The sequence below is a fragment of the Macaca thibetana genome, chromosome 3 (genome assembly GCF_024542745.1).
Source record: "Macaca thibetana thibetana isolate TM-01 chromosome 3, ASM2454274v1, whole genome shotgun sequence".
NCBI classification, from domain to species: domain Eukaryota; kingdom Metazoa; phylum Chordata; class Mammalia; order Primates; family Cercopithecidae; genus Macaca; species Macaca thibetana.
This window is the reverse complement of record NC_065580.1, coordinates 55,606,966-55,622,851: the sequence shown is the minus strand read 5'-3', so window position 1 is coordinate 55,622,851 and position 15,886 is coordinate 55,606,966. Positions and strand designations below refer to the sequence as shown.

At 37.7% G+C, this 15,886-nt stretch overlaps 1 protein-coding gene across 3 annotated transcripts in view; it reads right to left on the bottom strand.

Moving 5' to 3' along the window:
• The window catches only part of RELN (reelin), a 515,960-nt gene that overhangs the window by 72,340 nt on the left and 427,734 nt on the right, over positions 1-15,886 (bottom strand). For all 3 annotated transcript variants that reach the window (XM_050782664.1, XM_050782662.1, XM_050782663.1), the window contains exons 37-42: positions 13,384-13,468; positions 12,398-12,580; positions 9,109-9,280; positions 8,905-9,007; positions 6,528-6,757; positions 550-770 (exon numbers count right to left, since the gene is read on the bottom strand). In XM_050782664.1, the coding sequence (XP_050638621.1) occupies positions 550-770; positions 6,528-6,757; positions 8,905-9,007; positions 9,109-9,280; positions 12,398-12,580; positions 13,384-13,468 (994 nt within the window). The remainder of the gene's footprint in view (positions 1-549; positions 771-6,527; positions 6,758-8,904; positions 9,008-9,108; positions 9,281-12,397; positions 12,581-13,383; positions 13,469-15,886) is intronic.

The window sequence follows — 15,886 nt, the reverse complement described above, 5'->3', positions numbered from 1 at the left end:
GACTTTCTTTTATGGAGACTTTTTTCCACAGTTTGATAAAAATGCATATATAATTTAAATTCTTTTTCTAATCATTACATTACATGCATTTTACTATGTTGTAACACTGTCTTAATACATAATGATACTGAATTCTAGCTGTAAAACTAAACTACGGAAAGTGATGAGAGGCTATTTAAGCAGTTTGTGGTAAAGCAATAACAGGAACTTATATTTCTGGAAACACTTCCATCCAAGATTAACTCTCTATAGATATTTCCTAAAATTGTCATTAGTCAGAAATGACATGTGGTAGAAAAAATGGTGAACACAGCCTTAGTTTTTCTCAATAAAGATCTTGTAGCATGTATCAGTATCTCACTCACTGACCATTGTTTCCAAAATGGAACCCTATAAATTCAGAACTAAATGAATTCTTGGATGTTCACAACTGAAGTAATAATGAGATATTAGAATTAAACTTAATGCATTATTAGTTATCTACCAAAAATTGTGTTTAACATATAAGTTCTTTCACAAGACTACATAGAATTTGTAAGAAAAGACTACCTTCGAAATCATCTTTGAGAAAATCAGGATTTTTGGTGCTTATTTTACAGGTTGGACCTGAGTAGCCAGGGTCACATATACATTTGGTTCCATTGATACAGCTCCCCTGTCCATTACACATCTCCTCACATTGGGGACCGATGTAGACATTATCAATGGCCCATGTCACTGGCTGAGAGCCAGCAGGGTAAAATCCCTGGTACCATCTGAAACGGACAGATCTGGAAAAGAGGTACAAGTCTTTCAAAAGCTGATCGACAGAACAACATACCTTCAAAGTAAGCACATCTGATCAATGAACAATGGGAAGCTTCTACCTATGCTCAACACCCAAGAAATAGAAAACATTTGCCATTTCAGGAACAAAACTCCATTCCTCAATCTCCAGGATTTTTCCAATAAAGTTCTTGTTTCTTGTAAGCTTTTCCCAATCCTATCAGAATGTCAACATTTCACTTGATCTTCCCATCTTTTTCAATATTGACCTCCTTGGTGAAGATTTCTCCATCCCTACTATCTTTTTTTTTTTTTTTTTTTTCTGAGACAGAGCCTCACTCTGTCACCCAGGCTGGAGTGCAGTGGTACAATCTTGGCTTACTGCAACCTCCATCTCCTGGGTTCAAGCGATTCTCCTGCCTCAGCCTCCCGTGTGGCTGGGATTACAGGTGCCCACCACCACACCTGGCTAATTTTTGTATTTTTAGTAGAGATGGGGTTTCACCATGTTGGCCAGGCTGTTCTCCAACTCCTGACCTCAAGCGATCCACCCACCTCGACCTCCCAAAGTGCTAGGATTACAAGTGTAAGCCATCACACCCAGCCCCTACTGTCTGTTTAATACACTCTGTATAACTAATCTTTTTTAAAAAAAAAACTGACGTAAAATTCACACAATGTAAAATTAACCATTAACCATTTAAAGTGTACACACAGTGGCATTTAGCACATTGATAGTGTTGTCCAACCATCACCTCTTTGTAGTTTCAAGACATTTTTATCACCCCAAAAGGAAACCCCATACCCATTAAACAGTTTTCCCCATCTCTCCCTCCCTGACAACTGACAACCACCAATCAGTTCTGTCTCTATAGATTTACCTCTTCTGGATATTTCATATAAATGGAAAGATAGAATATATGACCTTTTGTGTCTGGCTTCATTCACTTAGCGTAATGTTTTCAAGGTTCATTCATGGTGTAGCAAGTATCAGAATTTCATGCCTTTTATTACTGAACAATATTCCATTGTATGGATATACTAGCTTTATTTACCCATTCATTAGTTGGTGGACATTTGGTTGTTTCCATTTTTTTGGCTATTGTGAACAGTGATGCTATGAATATTTGTGTACAGGTAATTGCTAAAATACATGTTTTCAATTCTTTTGGGTAGAAGGGTAGTGAAATTGATGGACCTTATGGTAAATGACTAATCTTTTAAATTTTTCTATCTTACTTTCTCTTCCATAATTTTGATGGAATTTCCATTATTATAGTTATCAGGGCTGGAGTTATTTAAAAGTGTGTCTATTTCCTCTACTGGCTGTGAGCTCGTAGAGGCCAATGTCCATGTCTCTTTCTTTTTTTGTACCTTTTTAAGGCAACCATATAGTGTTCATACGTAGTACCTGCTCAGTAAACCTTTTGTTGTACGTAATTTGTTGTGAAAGTCCTTATGAGCCAAACTAAGGTTTTTTTGATTTTATCTGATCAGAAACAGCCCAAAAATATTATTTTTTAAGATAAAAAGTGGCAAAATCTGATGTATTTTAGATTCTTTTATTTCTTAACTTCTTTTTAAGTCCAAAATAATTTTCCTTTTGAATTGTCCTATCATGTTGCTGATAAGTTAGCTCCTTAGAAATAATCTACATATTTAGGCAGCTGTCCAGAAATATTTTAATCTATTTTATCATGTATAAAACTCCGTTCAAAGAAGATAGATTTATTTTAGAGTAGCAGGATGCAAAGATGACATGTGCACTTATTTTTGTGCCCTGTGAATCTTCTCAATTTTCAATTATCATAGCAACTAAATTCTGAATAGTTTTCTGTTTGAGAAACAGAAATTAGAAGTTAAATACCAGGGTTAAGGATGGGTAGTGAGGGAAAAATACACTTGTTAGGCTCCTAAAATTTAGTGGATAGTAAAGCAGACAGATTCAAGTTCCTACATATATTTAACCCTAATTTCATTGTTTCATCTTGCTCTGTCACCCAAGCTGGAGTGCAGTGGCATGATCTCAGCTCACTGCAACCTCCACCTCCAGGGTTCAAGCAATTCTTCTGCCTCAGCCTCCCGAGTAGCTAGGATTACAGGCACCCATCACCACGCCTGGCTACTTTTTGTATTTTTAGCAGAAATGAGGTTTTACCATGTTAGCCAGGCTGGTCTCAAACTTCTGACCTCAAGTGATCTGGCCACCTTGGCCTCTCAAAGTGCTGGGATTATAGGTGTGAGCCACTGCACCCAGTCCCAAACTCCAACTATATTAAGCTGCCCCCAAAATGCCAGTCCATAATTAAACTTTATTTTCAAATACTTGTCAGAGTTTAGTCTTGGCAAGAAGCACTGCTTACCTTTTGAACTTTCAGACTGCTGAGCTGAGGGAAATGGCTGGAGTTTTCCTTTGAACAAAAGCCTACAAGGATGTTTTTGAACTTATTTATTCAAATGTTCTGAATACAAATGAACCACCTTAGTTGGATATTTATTATTGTTCACCTGCCTTGACACAGAAACTGCAAGCACTATGATAAATGGACTGAAGGGTCTGGTTTCACTGAGGTTCCCTTCTGCTGAAATCTTATTTTGAAAATTTCTCACTGCCACCCTCCTTGGTGAATGTCAACATCTGTTCTTCTAAGCCAGTCGTATTCAAAAGGATCTGTTTTTTAAACATAAACTTAAAATTTCAAGCACACAACATTGCTTTCATTAAATAGGGGTTCTGGCTGACTCATTACGAAGCTGCATAAAGCAAAAACAATTAGGAACTTTTAAAGACAAAAGGACTCTAAAAGGACACAAGGTGATACGAATAAAATTAGATGAAAGCTCATAGTTATTCTTTGCATGTAAATGGACTATATATGTAGAGGCAACAAAATTTGACTATTTTGCACCTGAGAACATTGAATACACTTTTTGTGTGTATCTAGTATCCAACAAATGCACAGAAAAAAGTATTTTAAACATGGATTTTTGTGTGTGTGTGTGTATATATATATTTAGCATCCAGCACTTGTGCCATTACTATGTACCATGTTGAATACCAACCAAGGGATGGTTCACTGAGTTGGAGAAAATTTAACTTTTGCCTTCCAGCCATTCATGCCTGCATGGGTTTTAAGAAGAGTGCTAATTCTTTTCCTGAAACAAGGAGTAGACAACACCCTAAGGCAAAGTTTTCTCCTCACAGAAATGGTTGAAGGCAGTTTGAAAGGTGCGTTTATACCATTCTGAAAACAGGCATGCATGCCTCCTTGATACATTTACTTTCTTTTCAGAGAAATAAAAATGACACAGAATGCAAATAATGTGACAGTCTAGATTCTGTACACTATTATAGTATTGTGTTTTGTAAGTGGCTTTGTACTAGTGGGTAAAAATACAGATGTCTGCAATTCTCTTGTTGATATTTCCAAATTATATTGTCATGCCTTACGTGGAAGCACAGCACAGTGGGCATTACCAACACTGAGCGAGGTGGTCTCTGTGATGCTGGAGCACTCCCCTGGCATGAGCGTCTTCACTCAGTGCCTCTGACTGGCAGATCTTTGCCATCTTATTTCATACACCTTTAGATGGGATTTTTCCACGTGGGAACTTGCTGAAGCAAGTCTCAGTTGGCAAAACAACCTAAAATCATAACCTACAATCTATCTTTAGGGTGGTTTTCTATTTAATCTAATTCTTAGCTGGATAATTGGAGGAAATTGGAGGTCCATTAAATAGAAAACCTAGTGTTTTTCCGTAATACCGCGAGGGAGTTCGGCAGACTGCTCTGTATCTAGAAGCCTGTGTTACTCCATTCAGGCTGCTGTAACAAAATACCATAAATCGGGTGGCTTATAAATAACAGAAATTTATTTCTCACACTTCTGGAGGCTGGGAAGTCCAAGATCAAGGAGCCAGCACATCAGTGTCTGCTGAGGGCTCACTTGTGGTTTATGGATGGTGCCTTCCTGCTGGGTCCTCACATGGTGGAAGAGGCAAGGCAGTCTACTGGGGTCTCTTTTATAAGGGCACTGATGCCAATCATGAGGGCTCCACTTTCATGAACTAATTGCCCCCTAAAATGCCCCATCTCCTTATTCCATTACCTTCAGGGGAATGAATTGAGACATGTGAATTTCAACAACAATTCAGACCACAACAGTGCCTAAGCTATCTAGGCCTTTCCCTTGCCTGTCCTGCTCATAGGCATGGTCTTTCAACAGCTATGCTTCTCTTGGAACACCTAGCTTTCAGGCTACAGCTGATAGGTTCAGATTTGGAAATTTGGAATTAAGAGCTCCAGGCAATGAAAGCTCTAGTTTGCTGAGTGATGTTAAAGTGAGCACTATAAAAACAAGGATCACAAACTTCTGTTGCTAAGTTCCCCACACTTTCTGAGTGAAGTCCATGAAATTCCCCAGTATCTTTCCAATAAGTTCTTTCACCTTTTTGGTAAGCCTCTTTATATTTCTTGCAACATACGATCTTAAGTAATACAACTATTTTGAATAAAAACTTTTTCCTGGCTTATTTTCCCCTGTCAGATTCTTCTAAAGACAAGCTCCCCCCAACCAATGGTAGCTTTCTGGTTGTGCTGGCTGTGTCATTAGCTCCATCTATTCCTACAATCTCCAGAGACACTCTTTGCCTCCTCTGGCTGTCAGTTCTAAAGAACTTTGAGGACATTTTGCTTAGTAATGCTTGTTTTGAAAAAGATAGTTGGATTTCCTATTAGAATCATATCCTGGCATAATCACAAGGATTAGTAAATGATATATTCAACAACCCAAAATATTAAAATCCTTAGCATTCAATTTATAACAGTTATGCTGATAATATAATGAGTGGATAGATCTATGTTCAAAGAGATGCAGACTTTAAAAAATTCACTTTCACCCTTTTGGAAAAGTACTACGTATTAGTAGTCTTGTTTGAAGACTCAAGACTTCTAATTATGCTCAGTTTCACATCAGGAATATAAATCTATTTCCATCTTGAAAGTATGATATTAGTACTTTCTTCTTTTTTTGACATACTCTGAAAGAAAACATTCTTTATTCTGAGAGAAAAGACAGAAATTTGGAGGCAGACTGCTTTGTTGACTTCCTCTCTTTCTTCACTTTTATTATTAGTTTTATTTTTTGAAATATACTTTTCATTTCATTTCTGTTGGGGGTGAAGTCCTTTATCTCTAAGTTGTTTTTCAGCAGAAGAGTCAAATATATGTAACAAGAATGCTCAGAGAGGTTGGAAAAGTAGAGATGCCTGGGGGCAACGTGCTAGCCTTTTTTTTTTTTTTTTTTTTTTTTTTTAATGAGACACCAGAAATATTCTGTGGGCTTCTATGCTCCCTATGTACACTCTCCCTGCATAAGACATATAGGCAGATGTTTGAAAGTCATAATATTCTAGCTGCATTTATATCGTGAGGTGGGAGTAGGCAGAGGAACGTCACAGCATTAGGGGAAAACCCTATTTTTGTTGCGTTCTAACTGATCTAAGAGACATTCACAAGGATATGAACCCCACTACAGGGTGCAGCCCACGGTGTGCTGTTAAAATCTACCTTCAAACTAGAAATTAGTAGTTATGTCAGCTCAGTGTCCTACATTTTAAATAGCCACTGATCTGCTTCCTGGACAACTGAGGAAGAAATGTCAGGTGGAAATTTCCCCGTGATAAAGTGGCAAGTGAATGACGACTTCAGGAATAAACTGTCAAACGAGAAACAAATGTGGCGGCAAGCAGCGGGTCCTCACCCACAAAGGTGCAGCTTCCCAAAGTGCACGACCTCCCTCCTCCAGCCCTGCATGGTTCCCGCGTAGTAGGTGCTGCTGGGGTGGTGCTCGGTGGAGCATAAGGAGCTGACGTGGCTGCTGCTGTGGTAGCAGAGGGGCAGCAGCAGGTGCCAGGTCGCCCCGAAGTCCCTTGAAAATTCCAGTCTCACTGGATCCGCGGATGAGCTATCAGTCGAGCAGCCGACATTGATCTTGGGATGAAGAAAAAACGATACAAATTACCTCAGAGCAACAAGCCTTGAAATGATTCACCACTTCATTATTTTCTAGGGTCCATTTTCCTGGGAACTGTTTTGTTGAAATATTTAACACTATAAAATTATGTTTTGCCTGAGTCATATTGTATATTACCTTTAAATTATAATTTTTCATAAAGAACCTCAAAGGGCCTCATGAAAAATTTATTTCCCTTCATTTTATAAAAAGCAGGAAGTGGATAAGGCAGAGGCTGGGACAATTCCAAATTTTACCTTTGGCCCATTTTCCTAGCCAAGCCAAGCACATCATAGTGAAAAGACTGTTTCCCTAACCCTGTTAGCTTCCCCTGCCCCATCTACTAGGTAGGATACCTTCTATTTTCCTTCTTGTGACACCTTCCAAATAATCCCAAGGGTTTTACGCATGAATCTTCAATGCATATTCAATACCAAAAGAGAATACAAACATTGTCATCATTTCCCTGGCACAGGGAAAGATCTTTTTAAAATTATATATACTTAAGGTGTACCCATACTGTTTTGATATAATATACAAAGTGAAATAATTACTATGGCCAAGCAAATTAACCTATCTATCACCTTCCATAGTTACCTTTTGTGTGTGTGGTAAGAGCACCTCAAATCTATTCTCTTAACACGTTTTCAGCATACAATATTATATTATTAACTATGGTCTTCATGCTGTACATTGGATCTCTAGACTTATTCATCCTACATAACTGCAAGCTTGTCTCCTTTCACCTACTTCTTCCCACATCCTTCCCCTCCCTGCCCTGGTATCCACCAGTGTATTCTGTCTTTATGTAAAGACCTTTTTAGCCATTAGGGAAACAATGGCTTTCCCTTCCTTTTTCCATGCTTTCAAGTGCATTAAAATAAACTGAATAAATACATGCAATTCTTTCTATAAAAATTGTCCCCTTTCCAATGGAGATTAACATTTTCTTACTATCATGCCATCAAAGCATAGCAACCAGTTATTGATATATATAGTTACATATAGCCATCTATAGTTATATATCAATAAATATACACTATACATATTATGTGTGTGTAGGTATGTGAACTTACATACCTTTTACCTTCTGATGAGTAACTATTGACATTTGATAAACTTTCACCTATAGGCGCTTGTTTCTACCTGAATTCTTTTTTTTTTTTTTTTTTTTTTTTTTTGGAGATGGAGTCTCACTTCGTCACCCAGGCTGGAGTATAGTGGCGTGATCTCGGCTCACTGCAGCCTTCACCTCCCGGGTTCAAGCAATGCCCCTGCCTCAGCCTCCTGAGCAGCTGGGATTACAGGTGTGCACCACCACACCCGGCTAATTTTTGTATTTTTTAGTAGAGACGGGGTTTCACCATGTTGGTCAGGCTGGTCTTGAACTCCTGACCTCATGATCTGCCCGCCTTGGCCTCCCAAAGTCCTGGGATTACAGGTGGGAGCCATCGCGCCCGGCTGATAATGGAACTCTTAAATGGGCTAAAGATGTCATCTTTTATCAGCTATGAAAAAATATTCTGAAAAGTTAATATTCTAAAACGCCGGTATAATGTACCTTTGGTTCTGCTGATTTTATCTAAGGTTTTGAAATATGTAAATATTTTTATGTTAATTATTAATTTGCTCTCTTGACAAATATAAGGAGTGCATAAATATTAATAAAATACACAGAGCAAATATATTTGAAGTTATAAAACAGTGTAGTATTATCTGTAAAATTAATAACATCATGATAAATATTATATAAATATACTAGCATGGCATAGACTATAGTTACATTTGACCTGGTCCCTAAGAAATTTTAAGTTTCACATAAAAAGTGTGGAAATATAATACAAGAATAGTATGAGCCTTTTCATTTTTAAAATGTTTAAAATATTTCAACTTCCCATTGTAGCAGGTGGGGAAGCTACGTCATAAAGGATAAGAATTCAGAAATAAACCTTAGTATGACAACTGACTCTGTTAATAAAGGTAAATGATGATGCCAAAACCTCTTACATCCTTGCACAAAAATGGGAGGTCATAATGCATGAAATCATCTGAGATTTTCCTCCTCTTTCCCAGGTTTTGTTCAATATAAAATTGAAAGCATTTATTCTAGAACAAAGTCAAGTACCTCAAATTGTATGATGGTGTTCTCATTCACACTGAGGTCACGGGTGGTAATGGAATGCTCACCAACTTCATTGGAAACAAACACCATAGCTGAATCTTCTTCCCTGTTACATAGGTAAACAACCAGGAACCCATTTAGGCAAAAGTTCATCATGATTTGTATGCAAGAGTGGTTTCATGTTTAGATTCTTAATTAAATACTTACGGTGCCCCCTTTGAAGAATATGGACAATAAAGACCAATGTTACCACCAGGATAGAAAAACCAATTGTCTTCTCTGGGCCCAAAGTCAAATGTATCCAGGAGCATCATGGGGTTGTTTAAATTATTTCCATCGATAATGAAGTCGTCAACAATCCAGATTTCTTCTTTCTTACCTAAGGCGTTTTTGGATAAAGCAAGTTTTTCCAGTGATGAAAATCAAATGAACACTTTTGCCCATTGAAAGAAAGCAAAGGACAAAAGCAACTCAGTAACAATAAGTTAAACATATGCCTTCTACAGGATGATTTTTTTGAGCCCAGGAGTTCAAGACCAGCCTGGACAACATAGTAAGGGCTTATCTCTACAAAAAATAAAAAAAATTAGCCAGGTGTGGTTGCACATGCCTGTAGTCCTAGCTACTCAGGAGGCTGAGGTGGGAGGACTGCTTGGGTCCAGGAGTTTGAGGTTATAGTGAGCTGTGATCATGCCACGGCACTCCAGCCTGGGCAAGAGAGCAAGACCATGTCTCAAAAAAGAACCACACAAACCACCCCCCCGCCAAATCCATATGCTTTCTAGGGGAAAAAAAAACCCATAAAGTACATAACAGTATATTGTCAGTGATTAAAATTGGCCAGGTGCAGTGGCTCACGCCTGTAATCCCAGCACTTTGGGAGCCCAAGGTGGGCGGATTGCCTGAGCCTGGGCAATATGGCAAAACTCTGTCTCCACACAAAAAAAACAAACAAACAAATAACCAAAAAAATTAGCTGGGCGTGGTGGTGCGTGCCTGTAGTCCCAGCTACTCAGGAGGCTGTGGGGGAGGACGGTTGAGCCTGGGAGGTGGAGGTTGCAGTGAGCCAAGGTCTCACCACTGCACTCCAGCCTGGGCAGCAGAACAAGACGCTGTCTCAAAAAAAAAAAAAAAAAAAAAAAAAAAAAAACGAAAAAATTAAGCTTGCAACCATATTAAATCGATATAGCATGGAACTGCCTTGTTAATTTCAGAAAGCTGTGATAATGCTTTGTATATCATGTACGTGAAAGCATGCTGTCCTTCAAATAATAGCAGTGCTATGAACCCTCCCCTGGCAAGAGTGGGTTTTGAGTTGTGTTTTAGTGGTTTAGGGGAATCTGTGAGAATGGGTGGTCAGTTAGTGGACTTAGAACCAAGGTACACTAACCAGTCTATTCAGGGAGCAATTCATGACTTTTTAGGGTCAACCCATACTTGAGTCAGGCTGAAGGACTGTGGCCATTAAAAGAATGCCCTGATACACAATTGTATTTATTTGTTTATTTAACAAAGAAGAAAAATATTCTCTGATCAATAATACTCCATGTTATCTTAATGTTTTTCAAGTCTTCTATGTTGATCTGGAGATACTGTGGGAATATATAGGACACAAGGGAAATCACTCTTTTTACTGCTATAGGATTTGATTCAGTGATTTAGACCAGGTGTTTAAGGAATATGTTATAGAGTAAATAAGAAGGGCAAACACCAGGCTGCTTTTGTAAAGCACTGTTTGGACTGACCTTGAAACAAGGTGATAAGTCCATGCCAAGCAGAAATGTCAAGATTCCCTAGGTTGCTTCTTCACTGATTTCTACTTTAGTACAATTCTTACAGAACATTTTTAAAAAGGAACTGTAAATAGGAGCCTGTAGAACAAACCTGATGCTTTGAATGAAATCACAGGTCTCTATCTCTAATCCTATCACTATTCTAATTTTAGTCACATTCTTTCCTCTTCTTGTTTAGAAAGTGGTTGGTGGAATCAATGAAAAAAACATTAGATGAGCATTCCAAACATAGTATGAAGGCAGCAATCCCTCTGTCACCCAGGCTGGAGTGCAGTGGTGCCATCTGGCTCACTCCAACCTCTGCCTCCCGGGTTCAAGCGATTCTCCTGCCACAGACTCCCGAGTAGTTGGGATTACAGGTGTGTGCCACCACGCCCAGCTAATTTTTTTGTATTTTTGTACAGATGGGGTTTCACCATGTTGGCCAGGCTGGTCTCGAACTCCTGACCTCAGGTGATCCACCTGCCTCGGCCTCCCTAAGTGCTGGGATTACAGTTGTGAGCCACCGCACCTGGCACATTCCTTTTTTGGACTTTTATTCAGTGACAAGATGTATGTATATGTTTCACAATAAATTAAAAATTTTGTTTTATGTTTTATTTTTAACTTATTAATTGTTAACGAAATAGGTTAAATTTTAGAGAAGGGAGAACCTTTGCCTTTTCCATTTTTGTGTTACCTCTGCAAAGAATCTGCTGCTTAATGTGGCATCTCCATATTTATTTAGGAGATTATATGCATGACTTGGTAAAGTCTGGTCCTTTATAATCAGCAGTTAATAGAAATATAGGAAGCAACAAAACATTACCAATTTGTAGAATCATTTTCTGTAACCATTTGAAATGCTATTAAATTATACATTCACTTTAACTTATCACTGAAGCAAGTGTATGTGATAAGAATATTTTATCTATAGCACTATCTGCTTGGTCTAAGTCCCTCTCACTTCATCATGGCATTTTGCAATAGTGTTCTATTTCACTAATGAAACGCCACAATCAGAAGAACTATGTATTCCCAAATAAATGCAACAAAAATGTCATTACAATTGATGAGTGCCTAATGATAATGCTGGATTATTTTATAAAGCTTTAGCTCTGTAACAGAATTCAGCTATATTTACATTAACAGGAGAACCTACAGTCAAATAGGAAGAGATTATATATACATATATATATGTTAAATATTTAACTATTTATTGAGACTTGTTGATATGGTTTGGCTCTGTGTCCCCACCCAAATCTCATTTTGAATTGTACTCCCATAATTCCCATGTATTGTGGAAGGGACCAAGTGGGAGATAATTGGAATCATGAGAGCAGTTTCCTCCATAATGTTCTCGTGGTAGTAAGTCTGATGAGATCTGATGGGTTTATCAGGGGTTTCCGCTTTTGCATCTTCCTTATTTTCTCTTGCTGCCACCATGTAAGACATGGCTTTCACCTCCCAACATGATTCTGAGGCCTCCCCAGCCATGTGGAACTGTAAGTCCAATTAAACCTCTTTTTCTTCCCAATCTGGGTATGTCTTTATCAGCAGCATGAAAACGGACTAATACACTTGTCAAAAGTGAAGCATGTACAATGTGTGTGCTGTGGACAGTTAAGCTGCTCAGTTCACAAACACTACCTCCACACCTTAGAAACAAATGTGTTAACATGCCACTGTCAGTTTTGATCACAGGAGAACACATGCATTTTTACCATTATTATAAGGTTGCCAGAGTCTGAATCTTGTAGCATTGGTTTGGGCAGTATATGGCAAGGGAACATTGATGAAAAGTATATTGGTTGTTTGAGGAAAGTAAAATTCATCCATCAGGTGCCAAGTGATTCCTCCATTGATGGAGAATTGTAATAGAATAGAGTGAGATCTCTCTGGGGTACCTAGGAAGAAGATAACACAGGTACAAAACATATTGTGATAAAAATAGGGAAATGGTATGTTGTTGGCTGAATCTTTAGGCATCAATGCATATGTGAACTTATGTTTTATAGTTTATATGGAGGCTTTATAGTCCAAATACTTCAGAAGCAACTTAAGGGGATGACAGGTTGGGCTTTCTGTATATCTCAAAATACACACCAAACCTTGGATGTGCACACAATAATACCTCTCTTTTTCTCTGAGATATGCACAGACATCTTTCTGTATTTAGGAAACTTTACATCAAAACATTTTGATTCTACAGGCATCACGGTTTTACAAAGGGTCAAACATTTAAATCTCAGGATATAAACAGAAAAACTACTTGAATATGTATTATATCTACCATCAATTTGTTCAAGAAAATCATTTAGTTAATATGAAAAGTCAATGACTAAGAATAGGCTTTTTTTTGGATTCATATCTGTAAAAGAAAAACCACATTTTTCACAAGTTAAACATTTTAAAATTTAGATTTCTTTTAGTTAGAAAGTAGTGGTGGAAAGACTCAGGGGCATGATGATAAATTTAACTACCATAGAACTAATAGGATTATAGCTATATGAAATTATTTAAAATCAGTATTCTCCCCCTTATATTAAGATAAACTTAAAGAAAAATACTTGTAAACATTTATGTGTACCAATGTATGTTAGCTCTTCCATATAACAAAACTTATGGGCCTTAAATCTGTGATTTTTTGTGGAAAAGGAATTGTACAGGGGAGAATTCTCTTGAAGGAAAATAATGAATTCGTACTTACCTTTTGCTATAAATCTAAGTGAAAACTGGACATACATCGTATTTGCACAATCCAGATCTCTTGAAATAAGCATCCTTATTCCTTCCTGAAAATAAAAACATATATGTTAAGAAACTCTTTTTTTCACTTGCAAAATTGTGTCCCTTTGATTTTATACACCTAACTTGCATTAGCCGAGTAATAAATACATATCATGATTAAGAAGCAAATTTTGCCTAGTTTAAAAGGAAATATGGGATGATCCTTGTTTCCCCTCTCTAAATGGCTTCATATCCTGTGCCTGAATGACACAGTTTCATTGTTTCAACTCTAAATCATACTTTTCTGTGACTCTTCTAAAAAGTGGTGCAAAAATGATAGCATTCCATATCTACAGGCCTTTTAAAAAAATAGACTCCTTTGATCACAGCATGTTATGAGAGGAGTAACGAGGAAGCAGATGGAATATGTGCCAAGTGCTCCCGCTGGAAGATGGGAACTAATAGGTAACTTTCTCAGGGTTCCAAGGAGTCTTAGGAACTTACTACTCCTTTGCTCACTCTGATAGCCCCAGGGGCTCTCATTCAGGTGGACACACCACCACCCCTCAGTGGGTCAAGTTAAATAAGGCATAACTAAGACAAGGCCTGATGCTCAGGCTGTAAGCATTCATGCAGAGAAGTCAATGAACAAGGAAACAGACCACATTAGCTTTCATAATTTTTTCTGCTAATTTAACTACTTCTGGTTGCCTAGGATTGACAACTCGAAAGGTTCTTTTCTTCATGGGTACATAGGATTGCAGTGACAGCCAGTAAAACAGAATTTCACTATGCAAATAGGCTAAGGTCCAAACAGGTCTTTTAGTTTTTCAGCTGCAACTTCTGAATGACGTGACTCTTAACAGATGCATGGCTGTGTGATAATAAGTGGACACTGTCAACTGATTTCTCATCAACTAACAAATGCCAAATGTAATTTTAGCTAAAAGAGAACATTTTTCCTCTTCTTCACCATATATATTATAGATCACATTGCTCAATAGCTGAAAAAAAATGTAAGTAGAGCAAATTCCACAATAGCAACCATATGTTGAGTGCCTATACATGCTGGGTGCTAAGATAGACACTTTACTCATTTAAAGCACCTAGCACTACTAAGAGAAAAATGTTATTCTCATGTTGCAGATAAGGAAACTAAAACTCAGGGAGGGAAAGTAACTTCCTCAAGATTACATAGTTTGTAAGTGGTGATGGTAGGATTTGAACCCAGATATGTCATATTCTAAAATGTTTATCCTTTATAAGATACCAGTGTTTTGTTTATTAAACTATCTTTTGGTTTGGGGAGAAAAATATCCAGATAATGCCAAAGGTAGAATTTGAAAATTATTTGATGTTATAATAAAAACGCAAGTGCATTTAACCTATCTCATAACTTCACAAAGCACAGATTCATACTTCCACAACAGGTTGCCATGTAAAAGCCTCATATTTCTAGTCTTTGTTTTTTCTTTTATGCCTAGTAATTCACTGCTCTGCTCAGTCCATGATCCCTAACCCATGCATCTTCTTCATTTCTTCATGTCTTAATGTCTTTACCCTCTTCCTTATACACTTGCATAAAGCCTTGGATTTTGTTTTTTTTAAGAGACAGAGTCTTGCTCTGTTTCCCAGTGGCTATTTATAAATGTTATCATAGCTCACTAGAGACTCGAACTCCTGGCCTCAAATGATCCTCCCACCTCAGCCCCCACTGTAGCTGGGACTAGAGATGTGCACCACTGTGCCTGGCTAAGTGTTGGATTCTTTTAGAGCTCAATGCTATGTGGAAGTTGAGGTTCAGAGGAAAGGTCCCTTCTTCAGATCGTAATGAAAAAGCTTTGAGGTAGATAGTTGACAGATTCAGGTAATAAATATCCCTTGCTAACATCAAAATATAGAAATAGGATTACTCTTTCCCCTTGATTATGGAATGCAAGTATAAAATTGTTCCCATGCGTCAATACAAGACACTCATAAAGGGACCTATTTTACACTGTATTTTGTAGGAGCAATTTTATTGAAAGTGGGCATGATTTGTAAACTGAAAGTATCTTTCTTTTATATTTGCAATATTTGTTTATAGGTTAGCATTTTGTATTGATATTTATACAGCAGAACTGTCAAACTCTGCTGCCACATACATTCTAGTTCACACAGATGTGTTTTCTCATCCTTTTTCAGGTTCAGTGATCCATTTGTGCTAAATGTGAGAAATTCTTTCGTAACAAACAAGCTATTTTAATAGTAGATAGTATTCCTGAATCTGTAAACATTAAAAAGAGACTATCATATCCTTTTTCGCGAAAGAATGACTTTCTAGGTCACACTGCAATGTACTGAATGGCACATGCTGCGTCCTCTCTACATCTTGCAGAGCTGATAGATAATACGTCTAACACATACAATGCTTGGCTGCTCTTGCATTTGGATGGCTAAAGGGAAAATACAAAACACCATGCATCTTCCTTGTTTAGAGGATC